At 50.2% G+C, this 18,114-nt stretch overlaps 1 protein-coding gene across 11 annotated transcripts in view; it reads right to left on the bottom strand.

The window, feature by feature from the left end:
- CACNA1B (calcium voltage-gated channel subunit alpha1 B) overlaps positions 1-18,114 on the bottom strand; it is a 248,526-nt gene that overhangs the window by 154,483 nt on the left and 75,929 nt on the right. For 8 of the 11 annotated variants that reach the window (XR_008668315.2, XM_055350334.2, XM_055350333.2 and 5 more), the window contains exons 8-11: positions 16,588-16,703; positions 15,564-15,620; positions 14,704-14,796; positions 730-939 (exon numbers count right to left, since the gene is read on the bottom strand). Coding sequence is in view for 10 of the 11 variants with exons in the window: in XM_055350334.2 (XP_055206309.2) it covers positions 730-939; positions 14,704-14,796; positions 15,564-15,620; positions 16,588-16,703 (476 nt within the window). In the remaining variant the exon portion in view is untranslated. The remainder of the gene's footprint in view (positions 1-729; positions 940-14,703; positions 14,797-15,563; positions 15,621-16,587; positions 16,704-18,114) is intronic. The other 3 variants (XM_055350336.2, XM_055350339.2, XM_055350341.2) reach the window with 2 other exon arrangements.

Below are 18,114 nucleotides of genomic sequence, written 5' to 3'. Positions count from 1 at the left end.
GATCCTGTTTGTGAAGTAAGACCACAGAGCAACACCGTATTCCACATGGGACAGAGAGTCCGAGGCTGTGACAGACCAGGCCTGGAGGGGCCCATCCTGGCCCCGGTCCTGAGGCTGTGAAGGACCAGCCCTGGAGGAGCCCATCCTGGCCCCTGTGCTGAGGCTTGTAGAACAGAACTGCAGACAGCTCACTCCACGGAAGGGCATGAATGCATCCAGATTTAGCCAATTGTAAAGAAAAATGAAGGTAACCAGGGGAACCCGGGGAGGGTAAGAAGCCAGGACTCCCCCCTCAGGAATCCGGGGCAGAATCAGCAGCCACGTGGTGGAAAGGAGCGTGGGGCTAAGTCCCCTGTCTGTGGGTCTGAAGCCCTCTCGGGGGAGGACACCCATCTGCCTGGCCTGACTCGCCCCTGGTCGTCCCACATATATCCTGCCCTGGGTGCCTCAGACCCCTCAACCAGTCTCACACTATGCTGAGGGACAGGGGTCTAGGAGATCCAGCTGTGCTTTCTGGAACCCAGGGGCTGGAGAGGCCACCCTCCAGCTCTGGACACACCCCAGGCCCCCACAGAGGCTCCTGGGGGCTGACTAGAGCTGTGGGATACTTTGGGCAACATGGGGGTGGGTCCCGTCCCACCTGGGGTAGCCCCAGGGCATGGACCAGGGTTTCCAGACTGAGAGCAGAGATGCTCAGGAAGCACCTGAGGGAGGGACGGGGATACGTACACAGGGCCGTGGTAAGCCGCCGCGGCTGGTTGTAATGCACCATGGCCACACACAGTGTGTTCAGGGCCACCACGCACAGCACCACCCAGTAGAAGCTCTGAGCCTTCACCATGCGCCGGATAAAAAACCGGAACATCTTCTCCTTCCTCCGGAAGTATGACGAGCTCTCTGTCTTCCCGCTCTTGAGGCTGGCGCGGGCGAAGGGGGATCCTGAGGGGATGGGGAGTTACTGAGGATGTGGGGACCAATGGGCACCCGCCTACCCCACCTGTGGACCCCCACAGACACACTCTGGAGGACACCTGCCCCCAGCCCCAGCCGGTCACAGACAATTGTGCCAGTGACCCCTGTGACCTCCACTTCACAGCTGAGGGAACCAAGGCCCTGATGATCTCCATGGTTACTGGGTGCCAGATGTGAGAGCCAGATTGAAGTGGATGATCCGTACTCACTTCTCTGGTCCCCAGTACCCCCAGCCACCTTCTAGGAGCACAGCCCTGATGCCCCCAGGCCACTCTCCATGAGCACCCCAAGCTTTTTCCCCTGAAGACATAAATCTGAGTTAGCCCCTCCCCAGATCCCATCTCTTCAGCATAGCCCACGGAGCCCTGCAGCATCTGGCCCTCCCTCTCTCTCCCTCCGGACTCAGGGGTCAGCACGCACGGGCTGCCTGTTTTCTAAGCAGTTTTCCTGGAACACAGCCAAGCTCATCGGTTTACGCATGGTCCATGGCTGTTCAATGGCCACAATACTTACTGTTGGAAACTTTGTCTACCTGCTCCAGCCTGACTGCTTCTCTACCCTGCTCACCACCCAACCCAGCAGCCTTTTCCCATGTCCACGCACACCAGTCCTGCTGTGCCCTGGCCCTTCACACAATATCCCAAGTGTGAAATGCGTCCCTCACTGGACTCCTTCCCACACACTTTCAGGTCTCAGCATTAACGTCACCTGCACAGAGCACCTGCTCTGGGCACACCGTTTAGAACAGGGCACTCGGCTCACCTCCAACAGTGGCCCTGACCACATCACCACCTGTCACTGTGTTTTATTGTTGACCTGTTCCATGCCCAACTCCCAGACAAGACTGTAGGCTCCATGAGGACAGGGCCACATTGTCTTCTTCACCACTGAGCCCCTCACACTGACAGGGGCTTGATCAATGCTCAACAACTGAGGGAAGGGTCTCTATGAGGATTCAGGTGTGTCTGTACAGGAGCTGGCTGTGTCTCTGCAGGAGAGCACATCTGCCTGTGTAAGGGTTTCTTAGTTTGTGCACTAAGCCTGGCCATGTGGGTGCCTCTCAGTGTTCTCAGAGAGCAGACAGCTGTGCCCCAGCCATGGGTCTCTCAGTGGGCTTTGAATACCTGGGCTTGAGCATGGGGTCCCTGTGTGAGGATGTGGGGAGCAGTGTATGCTACATGTACTTTCTGTGTGTTTGTACACACATGCATATGTGTGCACACCCAGGTTCTCAGTGGCACAAAAGAGCAGGGGCAGTGTGGGCATGTGTGCTATGCATATTTTCTGTTTGTACACACGTGCATTTGTGTGCACACCCAGGCTCTCAGTGGCACGCAAGAGAGGAAGTGTGTGAGCATGCTTACTATGAGCACTGTGTGTTTGTACACACACGCATACGTATGCACACCCAGGCTCTCAGTGGCACGGGAGAGGGGGTGTATGGGCTCGTGTGCTATGTGCACTTTCTGTGTGTTTGTACACATGTGTGTACATGTGCACACCCAGGCTCTCAGTGGCATGTGGCCAGCCCTGCTGAAGGCCAGGGATGACCACTCCCCACAGAGGCAGCAGTAGGGCGGGAGGGAGGCAGGTGTGCAATGCAGATAAGGAGGGGCACACACATGGGCAGAGCTGTGCACAGAACAAGCCCACACACTCTGAACCCCCCATGCACCCACACACAGTTGTGCAGGAACACAGGAGTCACACACGCACGTGCTTCACAGCACACATCCAGCCTGACCACGCTCACTTTTGAAGATCCAATGAGATGCTCACACAGACACACTCCTCAGTGCACATGAGGCACACACCTGTGAACACAAACAGGGCCACTCTGGGAAGGAGGGAAAGAGAACACGTGACTCATGTAAACCCACTGTGTCTGCACACACACGTGGCCAGGAAGACAAGCAACAAATTCTCCAAAGGGGACTCTGTGGCCATCCCCACCAGCCAGTAAGAACCAGTCAGCCTCTGCTATGAGAAAGGCCTCATAGAAATGCTGCCCTTTCACAATGGGCCACAGCCCCCCCACACACACACATCTTCCTGTGCCACACAACACAAGACAACCACACACATCCTCGCCTGTCACAGGCACAACCATAGTCATGCCAACAGCCATATTTGCACAGAACCACACTCCCCAGACATTGCCCTTAAAGTCCACCAGTTCCTTGCTGTAAACATCGACTTTAGAGAAGCCAGAGGCGCCAGAGCCAGGGGACTGAGCAAGACCTAACAGAGGGACTCCTGATCCAGACGCCCTGGGGGAGAGCTGGGTGCAGCCCCTCACATCCCAGCTCAGCAACCCCAGCAGCACCCAAGACAGATGCGTTTGTTCCCTGGGGATGAGGCACAGGTCCCTAAGGACAGCAAGCAGCCACTGTGGACTCCAGTCTGCTCCAGTAAAAGCAGAGAGTCTACAGGAAACGCGGAAACATCTCTGGAATCACAGCTTTGGGAAAACCAAGAGAGACTGGGCTTCTTTTCAGCTTCCTGCATTTTCCAGGGTTCACTTAATTAGCATATATTCTTTATAATGAAAAAGCTTATTTCAAGAAAAATGATATGACATCTTCAAGCTAGGGAGAAATTCCATATTACATTAACCTATGAATGATGACACAGTGAAGTACTGCTGAGAATAGGACCTGACTGCTGCAAATACTTAGATTTCTTACTCTTATGCCCTAAGGCAGACTCTTTGCTAGTCCTGGGTAACCCCCATTTGTTCAAAAAATGTGTACAAATTGTGCCAGGCCCTGACCAAAGCCCAGAAAACACAAAATGACCAAGATCCATCCCTGTTCTCAATAACCCTTCTAGAGGACAGTGGGGAGACAGACAAGAAAGTGTTTCCTTCCAGTGCAGCTGCTGTATTTGCCACTCGGGGAAACAAAAGTGACGTGAGGCTAAAGCACGAGCTGATGGAGGCCCTAATGGCTGTCACCCCTGGCCCTCGTGCACATCACGCAGCCTGGAGATTCCTCAACTGAAAACAGAGCACAGTCACCTGTACCTCACAAGGTGGTGTGGGATTCAGTGAGACAGCACAGGGCCAAGCTCAGCGGGGCTCAACCAGCCGACAAGGCGTCAGGGCAGACAGGGTGACACGGGTTATGGGCAAGCCTGGGGTGGTGACACAGCCAGTCCTCAGGCAGAGGGCAGTCGAGGGCACCAAGCAGTGCTGAGAATGTGGAGATTCAAGCATGGCTTCGTCTCCTCCCCACCAGGCCCCAGGCCCCAAGCCCACCCTGAACCAACAGTGGAGGCCAGTGGGTCCTGAATGTAAGTGAATCCTCGGTGTCTGCTGGGTACCCAGAAGGAAAAGTCAACAAAGGCCCAGAGATCCAAGTATAGCAACACATAACTCAAAATAAAACAAAACTAAAAGAGAGAGAAAAAAACTTTTAGAGAAGAAATAAAATTCTCTTCTGAAACCACTCAGTAGATGAAAAAAAGGGGAGTTCAGTCAAGCACAAGCAGCATCTCCAACGTGGAGGTGAACGCGAGCTCAAGGAAGAGGGCATGGACTGACAGGAGCAGAGCAAGCAACACCACGTGAAACAGGAGGGGCTCCAGATGCAGGAGATCAAGAAAAGGAGACAGAATAATGAGACAAACGGAGGAAAGCACTCCGTGCCAGAGGGGCCCTGAGCCTGCATTTTGAGGGGCAGACAGAGAGCAAGTCACTGACAAAGGAAAAGCATCCGAGTGTCCGATGCCTCATGTGCAACAGGAAATGAGAGAGAGAGAGACACTTGCAGCGGGCACAGCAGCCTGGATCTCGCTCCTCAGTGGGGAACAAGGAAGGGCACCTGAGAGTACACAGGAACTCGAAGAGTCAGCCACCACCAACACCCCCATTCATTTCAGGGGAGAGCAGCCGAGTGACAGGACAGAGTTAAAACGGAGGAGACAGTCCTGCAGTGAGCAAGGACTGAAGAGAAGAGAAGATGCTAAGGTAAACCTAGGTGACTGAGGGTAGGGCTCTGAGAGCGGGCAACGGGAATGACAGCTGAGGGCCCCTGGGCATAGGGGAGCCTGTGGGGGCAGTCTGAAGGGACGGGCGACAGTCAAGAATGAAAAGTGAACACCCTCAAACCAGGATGCGGAGGCAGGGCAAGTACTGGAAAGGCTGTGACTTACTGGGTATGGGTGGAGGCAGAATAAAGGGAAATAGAGCAATTTAGTGATGGAACTAGTACATCTTGGTAGTAAAGATGCTAAAGAAACAAAAACAGTAAAGAGGTACGTTGACAATTATGAGAGCAGGGAAGGGAAGGTAACCTTTTGTGGAACAGAAGAATTAGAGAGTAAAAATAAGCAAGGGAGGAGAGGAGCAATAAACAGCAACTTGATTAAAGCAGCAAAACTTGGGATGAAGAATAGAGTCAAACATTATACTAAATAGAGAGAGACTGGATTCACCCATTACCATTAGAAACAGAGACCATACAACTGGGTTTTGTTTTGTTTTTAAAAAAAAAAAAAAAAAAAAGCAAAACAACCAAGCCAGGCATGGTGGTGCACACCTATAGTCCCAGCTACTCAGGAGGCTGAGACGGGAGGATCATCCTGGGCAACATAACTCTGTCTCTTAAATACATAAATAAAATTTTAAAAAATTGGCTGGGCGCCGTGGCTCACGCCTGTAATCCCAGCACTTTGGGAGGCCGAGGCGGGCAGATCACGAGGTCAGGAGATCGAGACTGTCCTGGCTAACATGGTGAAACCCCTTCTCTCCTAAAAATACAAAAAATTAGCTGGGCGTGGTGGCACGTGCCTGTAGTCCCAGCTACTTGGGAGGCTGAGGCAGGAGAATGGCTTGAACCCAGGAGGCAGAGGTTGCAGTGAGCTGAGATCACGCCACTGCACTCCAGCCTGGGTGACAGAGCAAGACTCCGTCTCATTAAAAAAAAAAAAAAATTAAAAAAAATTTTGGCCAGGCACAGTGGCTCACGCCTGTAACCCCAGCACTTTCAGAGGCCGAGGCAGGCGGATCACAAGGTCAGGAGATCGAGACCATCCTGGCTAACACAGTGAAACCCAGTCTCTGCTAAACAAAATGCAAAAAATTAGCCAGGCCTGGTGGTGGGTGCCTGTAGTCCCAGCTACTCAGGAGGCTGAGGCAGGAGAATGGCATGAACCCGGGAGGCAGAGCTTGCAGTGAGCCAAGATCGCGCCACTGCACTCCAGCCTGGGCAACAGAGCAAGACTCTGTCTCAAAAAAAAAAAAAAATTTAAAAGGCAGAACCCAGATAAATACAATTTACAAGAACACTTAAAGTGATAAAGAAGAGCTGGAAATGAAAGGAAAAGAAAGGTACCAGGCAAATGCAAGTTAAAAACCAAAACCAGTGATAGCAACAAAAAGTAGAACCAATGACATTCAGTGTCGACAAGGTGCAACTGTCCAGCAGAGGAACTGCACAGATTAAGAAGGTATTGTGTGATGAAATAAAGCATAATTTAGGAAGAAGATGAAACAATCACAAACTTTATATTGCCCAAACTATACAGTGACTAAATATATAAACAAAAGTCACTAGAAATACAAGAGGAACTTCATAAAAAATAAAATGAGCTAGGCACGGTGGCTCACGCCTGTAATCCCCACACTTCGGGAGGCCAAGGCAGGCGGATCATGAGGTCAGAGTTCAAGACCAACCTGGCCAACCTGGTGAAACCCTGTCTCTACTAAAAATACAAAAATTAGCTGGGTGTGGTGGTGGGCGCCTGTAATCCCTCTGAGGGAGGAGAATCGTTTGAACCCAGGAGGCAGAGGTTGCAATGAGCCGAGATCGCGCCATTGCATTCCAGCCTAGGCAACAGGGTTAGACTCTGTCTTAAATACATAAATAAATAAATAAATAAATAAAATGAAGTAGGACTGCAGGCACGCACCACCATGCCCAGCTAAGTTTTTAATTTCTTTGTAGAGGTGGGATCTCACTATGTTGCCCAGGCTTGTCTCAAACTCCTGGCCTCAAGCAATCTTCTGGCCTCAGCCTCTCAAACTGCTGGGATTACAGGCATGCGCCACTGCGCCCGGCCAATAGACTTGATTTTAATAAATATACCTATAATCCAATATCTTTTAAACACAGGACACAGGAGGGGCAGGGCAGGCCACCACCTTGGTCACTCAGGCTTCTCAGCCATTCCAGCCTGTGGGACTTGGAAAGCTCAAACTGATCAGGGGACGAAGGCATCTCCAAAACAGCACAGCTGCTCTATCAAAAAGCAGCCAGGCTGCTTCTTTAAATGGATCCTTGATCCCATTCCTCCTGACTGGGTAAGACCTCCCAACTGGGGTCTCCAGCCACCTCCTACAGGCGCATTCAGGCCAGCAATAGGTCAGCACCCCCTGGGACAAAGCTTATAGAGGATGGGGCAGGATGCCATCTTTGCTGTTTCACGACCTTCACTGGCAATACCACCAAGTACAGGAAAAACCAAGGCAACTAGGCTCTGTACTGGACCCACAGAAAACTGCAGCAGCCCTAGGGAAGAGAGGCCAGACTGCTAAAAGGAAAGCAAACAAACAGAAAACAACGACAACAACAAAACACAAAAACCCCATCCAAAGGTCAGCAACCTCACAGATCAAAGGTGGATAAGCCCACAAAGATGAGAAATAATCAACACAAAAATGCTTAAAACTCAAAAAGCCAGAGTGCCCCTTTTCTTCCAAATGACCGCAACACCTCTCCAGCAAGGGCTCAGAACTGGGCTGAAACTGAGACTGTTGAAATGACAGAAGTAGGCTTCAGAAGGTGGGTAATAATGAACTTCACTTATGAGGCTATAAGAGCATGTGGTAACCCAATGCAAAGAAGCTAAGAATCATGATAAAACAATACAGGAACTGATAGCCAATACAGCCAGTTTAGAAAGGAATATAACCAACCTGTTAGAGCTGAAAAATACACTACAAGAACTTCACAATGCAATCACAAGTATTAATAGCAGAACAGATCAAGCAGAGGAAAGAATCTCAGAGCTGGAAGACAATTTTTCTGAAATAAGACAGGCAGACAAAAACAGAGAAAAAAGAGTGGAAAGAAATGAACAAAACCTCTGAGAAATATGGGATTATGTAAAGAGATTGAATCTATGACTGATTAGGATACCTTAAAGAGACAGGGAGATTGGAACAAGTTGGAAAATGTACTTCAGGATATCATCCAGGAGAACTTCCTCAATCTAGCAAGACTGGCCAACATTCAAATTCAGGAAATGCAGAGAACCCCAGTAAAATACTCCACGAGAAGATCATCCCCAAGACACATAATCATCAGACTCTCTAAGGTTGAAGTGAAGGAAAGAATGTTAAGGGCAGCCAGAGAGAAAGGCCAGGTCACCTGCAAAGGGAATCCCATCAGACTAACAGTGGACCTCTCAGTGGAAACCCTACAAGCTAGAAGAGACTGGGGCCCAATATTCAACATTCTTAAAGAAAAGAATTTCAAATCCAGAATTTCATGTCTGGCCAAATCAAGCTTCATAAGTGAAGGAGAAATAAGATCCTTTTCAGGCAAGCAAATGCTGAGGGAATTCGTTATTACCAGACCTGCCCTACAAGGGGTCCTAATGGAAGCACTAAATATGGAAAGGAAAAACCATTACTAGCCGCTGCAAAAACAAACTGAAGTAAACAGACCAGTGACACTATGAAGAAACTACATAAAAAGTCTGCAAAATAACCAGCTAGCATCATGATGACAGGATCAAATCCACACGTAACAATACCAACTTTAGGCGGGCCATGGTGGCTCACAACTATAATCCCAGCACCTTGGGAGGCCGAGGCAGGCAGATCATTTGAGGTCTGGAGTTCAACCAGCCTGACCAACATGGTGAAACCTCATCTCTACTAAAAATACAAAAAAATTAGCCAGGTGTGGTGGCACATGCCTGTAGTCCCAGAGATACTTGGAAGGCTGAGGCAGGAGAATCACTTGAACTTGGGAGGCGGAGGTTGCAGTGAGCTGAGATCACGCCACTGCACTCCAGACTGGGCGACAGAGTGAGACTGTCTCAAAAAATAATAATAATAACAATACTAACTTTAAATGTAAATAGGCTAAATGCACCAATTAAAAGACGCAGAATGGCAGGCAGGTTAAAGAACCAATACCCATCGGTATGTTGTCCTCAAAAGACCCACATCGCATGCAAAGACACACATGGGCTCAAAATAAAGGGATGGAGGAAAATTTACCAAGCAAATGGAAAACAGAAAAGAGTAGGGGTTGCAATCCTAGTTTCTGACAAAACAGACGTTAAATCACCAAAGATCAAAAAAGATGATGAAGGGTATTACATAGTGGTAAAGGGTTCAATTCAACAAGAAGAGCTAAGTGTCCTAAATATATATGTACCCAATACAGGAGTACCCAGATTCATGAAGCAAGTTCTTGGAGACTTCAAAGAGACTTAGACTCTCACACAATAACAATGGGAGACTTTAACAACCTACCAACAATATTAGGCAGATCATCAAGACTGAAAATCAACAAAGACATTCAGGAGTTGAACTCACCTCTGGATCAAGTGGACCTGATAGATATATACAGAACTCTCCACCCAAATACAACGTAAAATACATTCTTCTCATCGCCACACAACACTTACTCTAAAATTGATCACATAATTGGAAGTCAAACACTCCTCAGCAAATGCAAAAGAACTGAAATAATAACAGTCTCTAAGACCATGGTGCAATCAAATTAGAACTCAAAATTAAGAAATTCACTCAAAACCACACAACTACATGCAAAATGAACAACCTGCTCCTGTATGAATTTTGGGTAAATAATGAAATTAATGCAGAAATCAAAAAGTTCTTTGAAACTAATGAGAACAAAGATATAACATACCAGAATCTCTGGGACACAGTTAAAGCAGTGTTAAGAGGGAAATTTATAGCACTAAATGCCCATACCAAAAAGAAAGATCTCAAGTTAACAACCTAACATCACAACTAAAAGAACTAGAGAACCAAGAGCAAACAAACCCCAAAGCTAGCAGAAAACAAGAAATAACTAAGATCAGAGCTGAACTGAAGGAGATAGACATGAAAAATCCATCAAAAAAATCAATGAAAACAAGAGCTAGTTTTTTGAAAAAAAAAATAATAAAATAGATAGACCACTAGCTAGACTAAAAAAAAAAGAGAAGAGAGAAGATTCAAATAAACACAATCAGAAATGATAAAGGAGATATCACCACTGACCCCATAGAAATACAGACAACCATCAGAGAATACTATAAACACCTCTATGCACATAAACTAGAAAATCTAGAAGAAATGAATAAATTCCTGGACACATACACCTTCCTAAGATTGAACCAGGAATAAATTGAATCCCTGAAAAGACCAATAATGAGGTCTAAAATTGAGGCAGTAATAAATAGCCTACCAATCAAAAAAAGCCCAGGTCCAGATGGACTCACAGCTCAATTCTCCCAGAGGTACAAAGATGAGCTGGTATCAATTCTACTGAAACTATTCTAAACAATTGTAAAGGAAGGACTCCTCCCTAACTCATTCTATGAGACCAGCATCATCCTCATACCAAAACTTGACAGATTCAACAAAAAAAGAAAACTTCAGGCCAATATCCTAGATGAACATTGATGCAAAAATCCTCAGCAAAATACTGGCAAACCAAATCCAGCAGCACATCAAAAAGCTTATCCACCACAATCTATCCACCACAATCAAGTAGGCTTCATCCCTGGGATGCAAGGTTGGTTCAACATACCCAAATCAATAAATGTGATTCATCACATAAACAGATCTAAAGGCAAAAACCACATGATTACTCAATAGATGCAGAAAAGACCTTCGATAAAATTCAACATCCCTTCATGTTAAAAACTCTTAATAAACTAGATATTAAAGGGACATACCTCAGAATAATAAGAGACATATATGACAAAGCCATAGCCAATATCATCATGAATGGGCAAAAGCTGGAAGCATTCCCCTTGAAAACCTGCACAAGACAAGGATGTCTCTCACCACTCCTATCCAACATAGTATTGGAAGTTCTGGCCAGAGCAATCTGGCAAGATAAAGAAATAAAGAGTATTTACATAGACAGGAAAGAAGTCAAACCATCTTTGTTTGCAGATGCCATCATCTGAGCCCAAAATCTTCTCAAGCTGATAAACAACTTCAGCTAAGTCTCAGGATACAAAATCAATGTTCAAAAATCGCCAGCATTCTTATACACCAACAACAGGCAAGCCGAGAGCCAAATTATGCATGAACTCCCATTTGCAATTGCCACAAAAAAATAAAAATAAAATACCTAGGAATAAAGCTAGGATGTATTCCCTATTATTAAATAGAATACCCTACTTAATAAACGGTGCTGAGAGAACAAACAACCCCATTAAAAAGTAGGCAAAGGCCATGAACGGACACTTCTCAAAAGAAGACATACGTGTGGCCAACAAACATGAAAAAAAACCTACATTACTGATTATTAGAGAAATACAAGTCAAAACCAAAATGAGATATCATCTCACCCCAATCAGAATGGCTATTATTAAAAAGTAAACAAAACAAAACAAACATGCTGGAGAGGTTGTGGAGAAAAAGGAACACTTTACACAGTCTCCAGAGAGACCCTTATACCACAGAAGCCAGAGGGTGTCACCCCTCTGCAAACCACCAGGGCGGCCTGGGGTCCTGGCTGGAAGTGAGCCTGTCTGACTCTCAGGTTTCCTCGACCGCTCCCGACAGCCCATGGCACCTCACTCCAGCCGCGCTGGCCTCCAAGACGTTCCCCACACCTGGGTGCCAAGCACAGTCTTGCCTCAGGGTCTTGGCACTCGTTGCCTGGAATGTCCTTTCCCAGAGGTCCCTCAGGCCGACCTCACCTCTCCCCTGACCTCCCCTCTCTCCCCCAGGCATCCCTCAGGCTGACCTCCCCTCCCTGGCTGCGTCTCGCATCTCCCCTCTCCTGGGTGTCCTTCAGGCCGACCTCCCCTCCCCCTCCCCCCCAGTCAGGCCAACCTCCCCCACACCCCACCACCGCGTCCCTCAGGCCAACCTCCCCTTCCCGCTCCCCTACCTCGCACCCCACGCCCCGTGTCCCTCAGACTGACCTCCCCTCTCCCCGGACCTCCCTTCTCTCCCGGTGTCCCTCAGGCCTAACTCCCCTCTCCCGGCTTCCCTCTGGCCGACCTTCCCTCCCCCTCACCCTCACTCAGGCCAACCTTCCCTCCCCGCCACACCGCGTCCCTCAGGCCAAGCTCCCCTCTCTCTCCAGGCCGGCCTGAGAGTAGTTCCTCAGGCTGACCTCCCCTCCCCTGGCTTCCCTCAGGCCAACCTCCCCTCTCCCCCGCCCCGGCGTCCCTCAGGCCGACCTCCTCACTTCCTGCAACTCTTTTACTCAAAGGCAGTCTTTTTCCTCAGGCCTTCTATGGCCATGAACTTCTGGCACCGACCCCCCTCCACACGCTTCCACTCCTGCCTTCCTGACCTCTTCCTCCTCCGGACAGGGGCCCTGGCATGCGGCATATTTTCCTTACTATCTTATTTGTTGTTTGATGCCCCCACTGGACCGAAACTCCAATGATGAAGGGTCTTTATTATGAGTTTCTCCAGTGTGGCAGCCCCCATGCCTCCGATGCTGGCACGTGGCGGGCACTGGATCGACATCTGCTGAATGAGGCACAAGCACTCGACACAGGCGAGGTTAAGAGAATCGCCAGAGAGCCGGTGCACAGCGCCATAGAAAGGGATCCCAACACCCTGAGAACGGGGCGATTTCCTAACAAAGCCTAAGTCACAACACTGGTCCAAATCCTTTTTTTTTTTCTTTTTTGGATTATACAGATTCACAGTTTTATCTCATCTATAAAAAAAGATAATTCCAGTGTTATTTAAAGGATTCCAAACCATAGATAAAGACATTTTAACTCTTCAATTCATTTTACAAAATCAGAATAAAAACTCTAGATAAAATAGCAATAGAAGGAAACTAGTTAGCTACCACAATCATATAATAAATTGTTTAAAATTATAAGATGGACCAGGTGTGGTGGCTCACACCTGTAATCCCAGCCCTTTGGGAGGCCAAGGTGGGTAGATCACCTGAGGTCAGGAGTTCGAGAACAGCCAGGCCAACACGGTGAAACCCTGTCTCTCCTAAAAATACAAAAAATTAGCTGGGCAGTTGGTGCATGCCTGTAATCCCAGCTACTCGGGTTGCTGAGGCAGGAGAATCACTAGAACCTGGGAGACGGAAGTTGCAGTGAGCCGAGATCGCACCATTGCACTCCAGCCTGGGCAACAAGAGCGAAATTTTTGTCTCAAAAAAAATTAATTAAATAAAATAAAATTATAAGATGATAAAACATTCAGATCTATGATATACATTGGTATCTCATTATTGTCAAAATAAATATAAAATAATTTACAAATAAACTCAATAGAAAACTGTATAGCATATGGGAAGAGTCACCAAAGGCCAAGTCCAGACAGGGAACAAACATTTAGAAAGAGGGCCAGCATCACGGACAGTAGGAGAAAGGAAAATTGTAGTGCCAAAGAAATATTACTCTACACTCATCAAATTGGCCTCAAACTGGGAAAAATCAAAAGGAGCCGTCACATAGCACTGGATGAGGGCGAAGGTTGGCCTGTACTGTGGATGGAATGTGGGGTCGCACAGAACTCTGAACAGTACCACACCCTCACCCTCGGCACCTGCTCCTGGGAATCTGCCCCATAGAGAAAAGCACTAGTGAGGAAGGACAGCCATTCACAAAGACTTGGGGGCAGTATTTTTCATAGTGAGATAAAAGCACTAGAAATAAATGGCCATCAGCAGACGAGCAACTGAACAACTCCAGTGACTCCACATCAGCAACGCCAGGTTGCACCCGACAAGGGGGGCTAGAATCAGACAAATTGATTAGGAGCAGTTTAGGAAAGGGACTGGTGAGAAAAGTTGGTATGAAATCATTTTTATAACAGAAGACTCCAAAACTCTACATGCATATTTGTGTGTGGATGTATGAGTGTTTGTGTGTGTTATCTGAGGTGAGCATGGAGAAATAGGGAAGGGTACATTGGAAGTTGTTCACAGGAGTTTCCTAGTGCTGAGTGAGGACAGAAAAGGTCCAGTTTAAGTGTATGTGTGTGTACGCATGAGTGTGTGTGTTTCCTGTTTTATTAAAGAGTTCTGTCTCATACATGTAACAATATAATGGTAGACATCTTCTAAATCTGGTCCACTCACAGACTGCTGTACAGCAAGGAAGTCCAGATTGGATCTGACTTGGTGTCTCAAAATGAAGCAAGGCCCAGGCACTTCTGGAACCAGAATCTGGTACCAGATAGAGAGGACAGGAACCGACACAGCTCTGTCGGATAAATTAACCAGAATGTTCCTTGTACTATTTGAGAGGTAGGGGATGACACAACGGCCTCAGAGGCAGCAGGTCCAGAAAGTGAAAAAGAGACAGGGGCTGAAGACAGAGGTGGCCCTACAGAGTCCTCCAGCCTTGGGATATGGCTAAGGGCCCTATGTCCACATGGGGGTCACAAAGCCAGGAGCAGCAAACTGTCTGAAAGGAGCCTGCAGGCGTTTGGGCAAGAAGGGGCGTCCAACAGTGGCTGGGTAGCAGGGGAAGCGGAGCATGCACTCCATGTCCAGCTCAAGCCTGGCAGAGCTGGAGGGACACCCTGAGACTCACCAACAGCACAGAGATCTGCAAACCGGTCCTCTCCCTCCTCTGCGTGGATCAGGTCATTTCTGCTCTTCTTGGTGGCCGCTCTCTTCAGCACTGCTTTAAACAAAGGATGGGAGAGACTGCCTGAGCTGCAGCCCTCAGGCCACCTGCCTCAGCGGGGCATGGGATCACCCTCCCCCTGGGACCAGTGACCTCTCCTGAGCTCCTGTCCTGAACTGGGGCTGAGGCCGGATGATTGTGGGCCCCCTTGGGTCCCTCCCAGTCCCCAGAGCTGAAGGGACAAGGAATTTTGAGGGTGAGGGGTCCCCGCTTTCCCTTTCTTCCAAAATGAGGCCAGTGGGGAGGGCTGGCCACCAGGAAGACCAGGAAACGTCCATCTGGGGCAAGGCCAGGACTACAACGGGGACAGCATAGACCTGCTCAGAGCTACAGGCATGGGGCCGGCTGAGATTGCCACGGAAGTGCCCATGCTGTCTGGCCCTGACCTGAGCGGTGGGTGTGCAGAGAGGGCAGCCTTCCTGCTGCTGCAGCTATGCTGGTAACTAGTGCCAGCAACCACAGCAGTGGGGCCCGGGCTCCCTCTCGTGGCCCCAGGTTGTGCCATGAGCCCTCCCATGGTCTCTGGGAGCAGCAGCACCCCAAGCCCTGGGGATAGACACAGCTTGGTTTAAACCTGCAGTGTGGGCCTGTGTCAGGTGCCAGGGTCAGACACCATGGCCCTAGTCTGTGTTCATGTGATGGCTGTGCAGGTGCCTGGCACTGCCGAGAGCACTTCGCGTGAAACATGCAAGCGGGCACGTGTCACCACCCACGTGGCCACCAGAGCACTCCACCACACAGGAGTACCAGCAAGTGCCACCTACCGTCCAAAGGGGACTTCTCCTCTGCATTCCTGTCCTCCTCAGCCAGCATGACTTCCTCTGCGAGGGGAACACAGCCTCAGGTCAGAGCCCTCCTGACCCCAGGAATGCCCCAGGACAGAGGCACATCTCTGTCTGGAAGGCCCTGCCTTCTCAGCTCTTTTTTTTTTTTTTTTTTTTTTTTTTTGAGATGGAGTCTCGCTCTGTCGCCCAGGCTGGAGTGCAGTGGCACAATCTTGGCTCTCTGCAACCTCCACCTTCCGGGTTCAAGCGATTCTCCTGCCTCAGCCTCCCCACTGGGATTACAGGAACGTGCTACCACGCCCGGCTAATTTTTGTATTTTTAGTAGAGACGGGGTTTCACCATGTTGGCCAGGATAGTCTTGAACTCCTGACCTCAGGTGATCCGCCCACCTCGGCCTCCCAAAGTGCTGGGACTGTAGGCGTGAGCCACTGCACCTGGCCGCCTTATCAGCTCTTAGACTTCCAGAAGCCAGCAGGGCCCACAGCTGAGCTTTTTCTACTGGGACAGACAGTCCCCTGTGAAGAGGACTCAGCCGCCTTGTGCCTGCCCATCCCTACCCACACGTCGCTTCCCTGAGAACAGCTGTGCCACAGGCGAGTTCATCTCTGAAGAGGCACTTGGGAAACCTTAGGAGGTGTGAGTGGATGCCCCATGTGGAGGAAAGAGTGCTGGCCTGGGGTGAGGGGAGGGAGTCCAGGCTTGACAAAACCCAGAGTCAGGGCACAGAAGGGACTTGGCTGAGACTAATGGGGAGAGACCAGCTTTAGGCTGGGCCATGGCAGAGTCCTCCATTTAAAAGGCCACTGTCCTCAGAGCCATATGGCTGCCTGGTGCCAGGCCCCTGGGTGAGCTAGAGATAAATCCCTTCTCACTCTGCTCACTACAAAGTCCCTTCAGGCTCTACCCAGCAGCCAGGGCACCCCAGCTGGCAGCAGAGCAGAATTGGGGACAGAGAACTAACAGTGGCCGGCCAGGAGTGCAGTGGCTCCCACGGGCCCTCACCCGCCTTGAAGATCCACTCCAGGTACCCGTTGAGCTCTCGTTCGATCTGCTGCTGCCGGCGCAGCTTCAGGAAGGCGCGGCGGTTCTCCACCCTCTCTCGCTCCTTGGCAAACTCCCTACCATGCAGGGGCCGGAAAAGCAAGATCAGGTGAGTGCAAGCCCCACAGGTGTGCAGCCCCAGAGACAAAAAGGACCAGGGAAAGCCTGGGACAGGAGACGCAGGCTGCAGGCTGCCGCTTCAGGCAGGCCCCTGCCACCCCGGCCTCTTCTAACCTGAGCACTCCAGATGAGCACTCCAGAGCACCAGACAGCTCCCTGGGCACCCAGACGGCCTCCATGAGCTGCCCAGGTGGCCCTCCATCCTCAGACTCCCATGGCACTTAGGGACGGTGCCTTGGTCCCCAGAGGGGCAGTTCTAGAGAGCAGGGACAATTTCACAGCCCCTGCCTACAGCAACCTAGGCATGCGCCTCCTCCCTCCCCTTGTGCCAGGCTCTGTTATCTGCTGTCCTCCAGAAAGCTCCTGGCGAGAATTCTCCAGAGGAGAACGTTCACTTTGCTTCCTCTGTTGGTTCAGATGCAAAGCCTCTGTGGGAAGCGGGAGGGACAGACAGGGACAGGGAAGAAGGGACTGGGTCAGGGCAGGCCAGAGGCAGAAGGATAATACCGCAGAGTCCACGTAGCCTCCTCAACCAAGCCTCTGAGGCTCACAGTGAGCAGGAGAGGAGACCTTCTGTCATTGGCCCCCGACATCTCACCCCAGCCCCGCCTGAGCCTTCACAGCCGTCATGGTGACCAGCAGAGAACACTTGCCCTTCCAGCTCAGCATCCCCACCCCAGCCCCAGCCGCCTGGCCAAGTTTTAAGGCTCACAGTGCCAGAAGCAAGCCATTCTCTCTCTCTCTCCCTCTCTCTCTCTCTCTCTCTCTCACACACACACACAAGCTTCTGAGTTGGTGGAGTGGGTGTGGCAGGCGTGACTCCCAGCACACACAGCCCCGATGCAACAGTCCCCGGCTCTGACCGTGACTGACCCTGGGCGCAGGGCCAGTGTCCGCTAGGCACTGAGCTGCTACAGCCCAGGCAGTTCAAGGTGACCAGGCCTGCCCAGGTGCACCCTCCCATCTGGGCATCCCAAGTCCCAAATCTACAGGAAGGCAGGGTCCACTGTGGCCTCCCCACCCAGACCAATCCCTGTGGCCATGCCCTGAGAATGAGAGGGCCTTGGGGGGCAGGGGAAGGGCAAGGACATCACTGCTTGAACTGATCTGAGAGCTCCCAGCAGCAACTCCCCCCAGCAGTCTGGCCCCCTCCACAGAGCAGCTGCTTCTCACGCAGTGGCCGGCAGCAGGGCCAGCCCTCCCTGCGCTTCTGTCCTCACTGGGTGAGAAGAGGCAGGACAGGGGCCACCTATTCTGCTTCTCTGGGATGCTGTGAGGTTGGGAGCTCTGGGAATGGAGAGAGAGACGCCGAATTGGCCCCAAGCTGGCCCCTCCTGCAGCTCTCGCCCAGACATGGCAGAGCCGTGG

The sequence above is a fragment of the Gorilla gorilla genome, chromosome 13 (genome assembly GCF_029281585.2).
Source record: "Gorilla gorilla gorilla isolate KB3781 chromosome 13, NHGRI_mGorGor1-v2.1_pri, whole genome shotgun sequence".
Lineage (NCBI taxonomy): Eukaryota > Metazoa > Chordata > Mammalia > Primates > Hominidae > Gorilla > Gorilla gorilla.
This window is presented reverse-complemented; position numbering and strand designations above follow the sequence as displayed.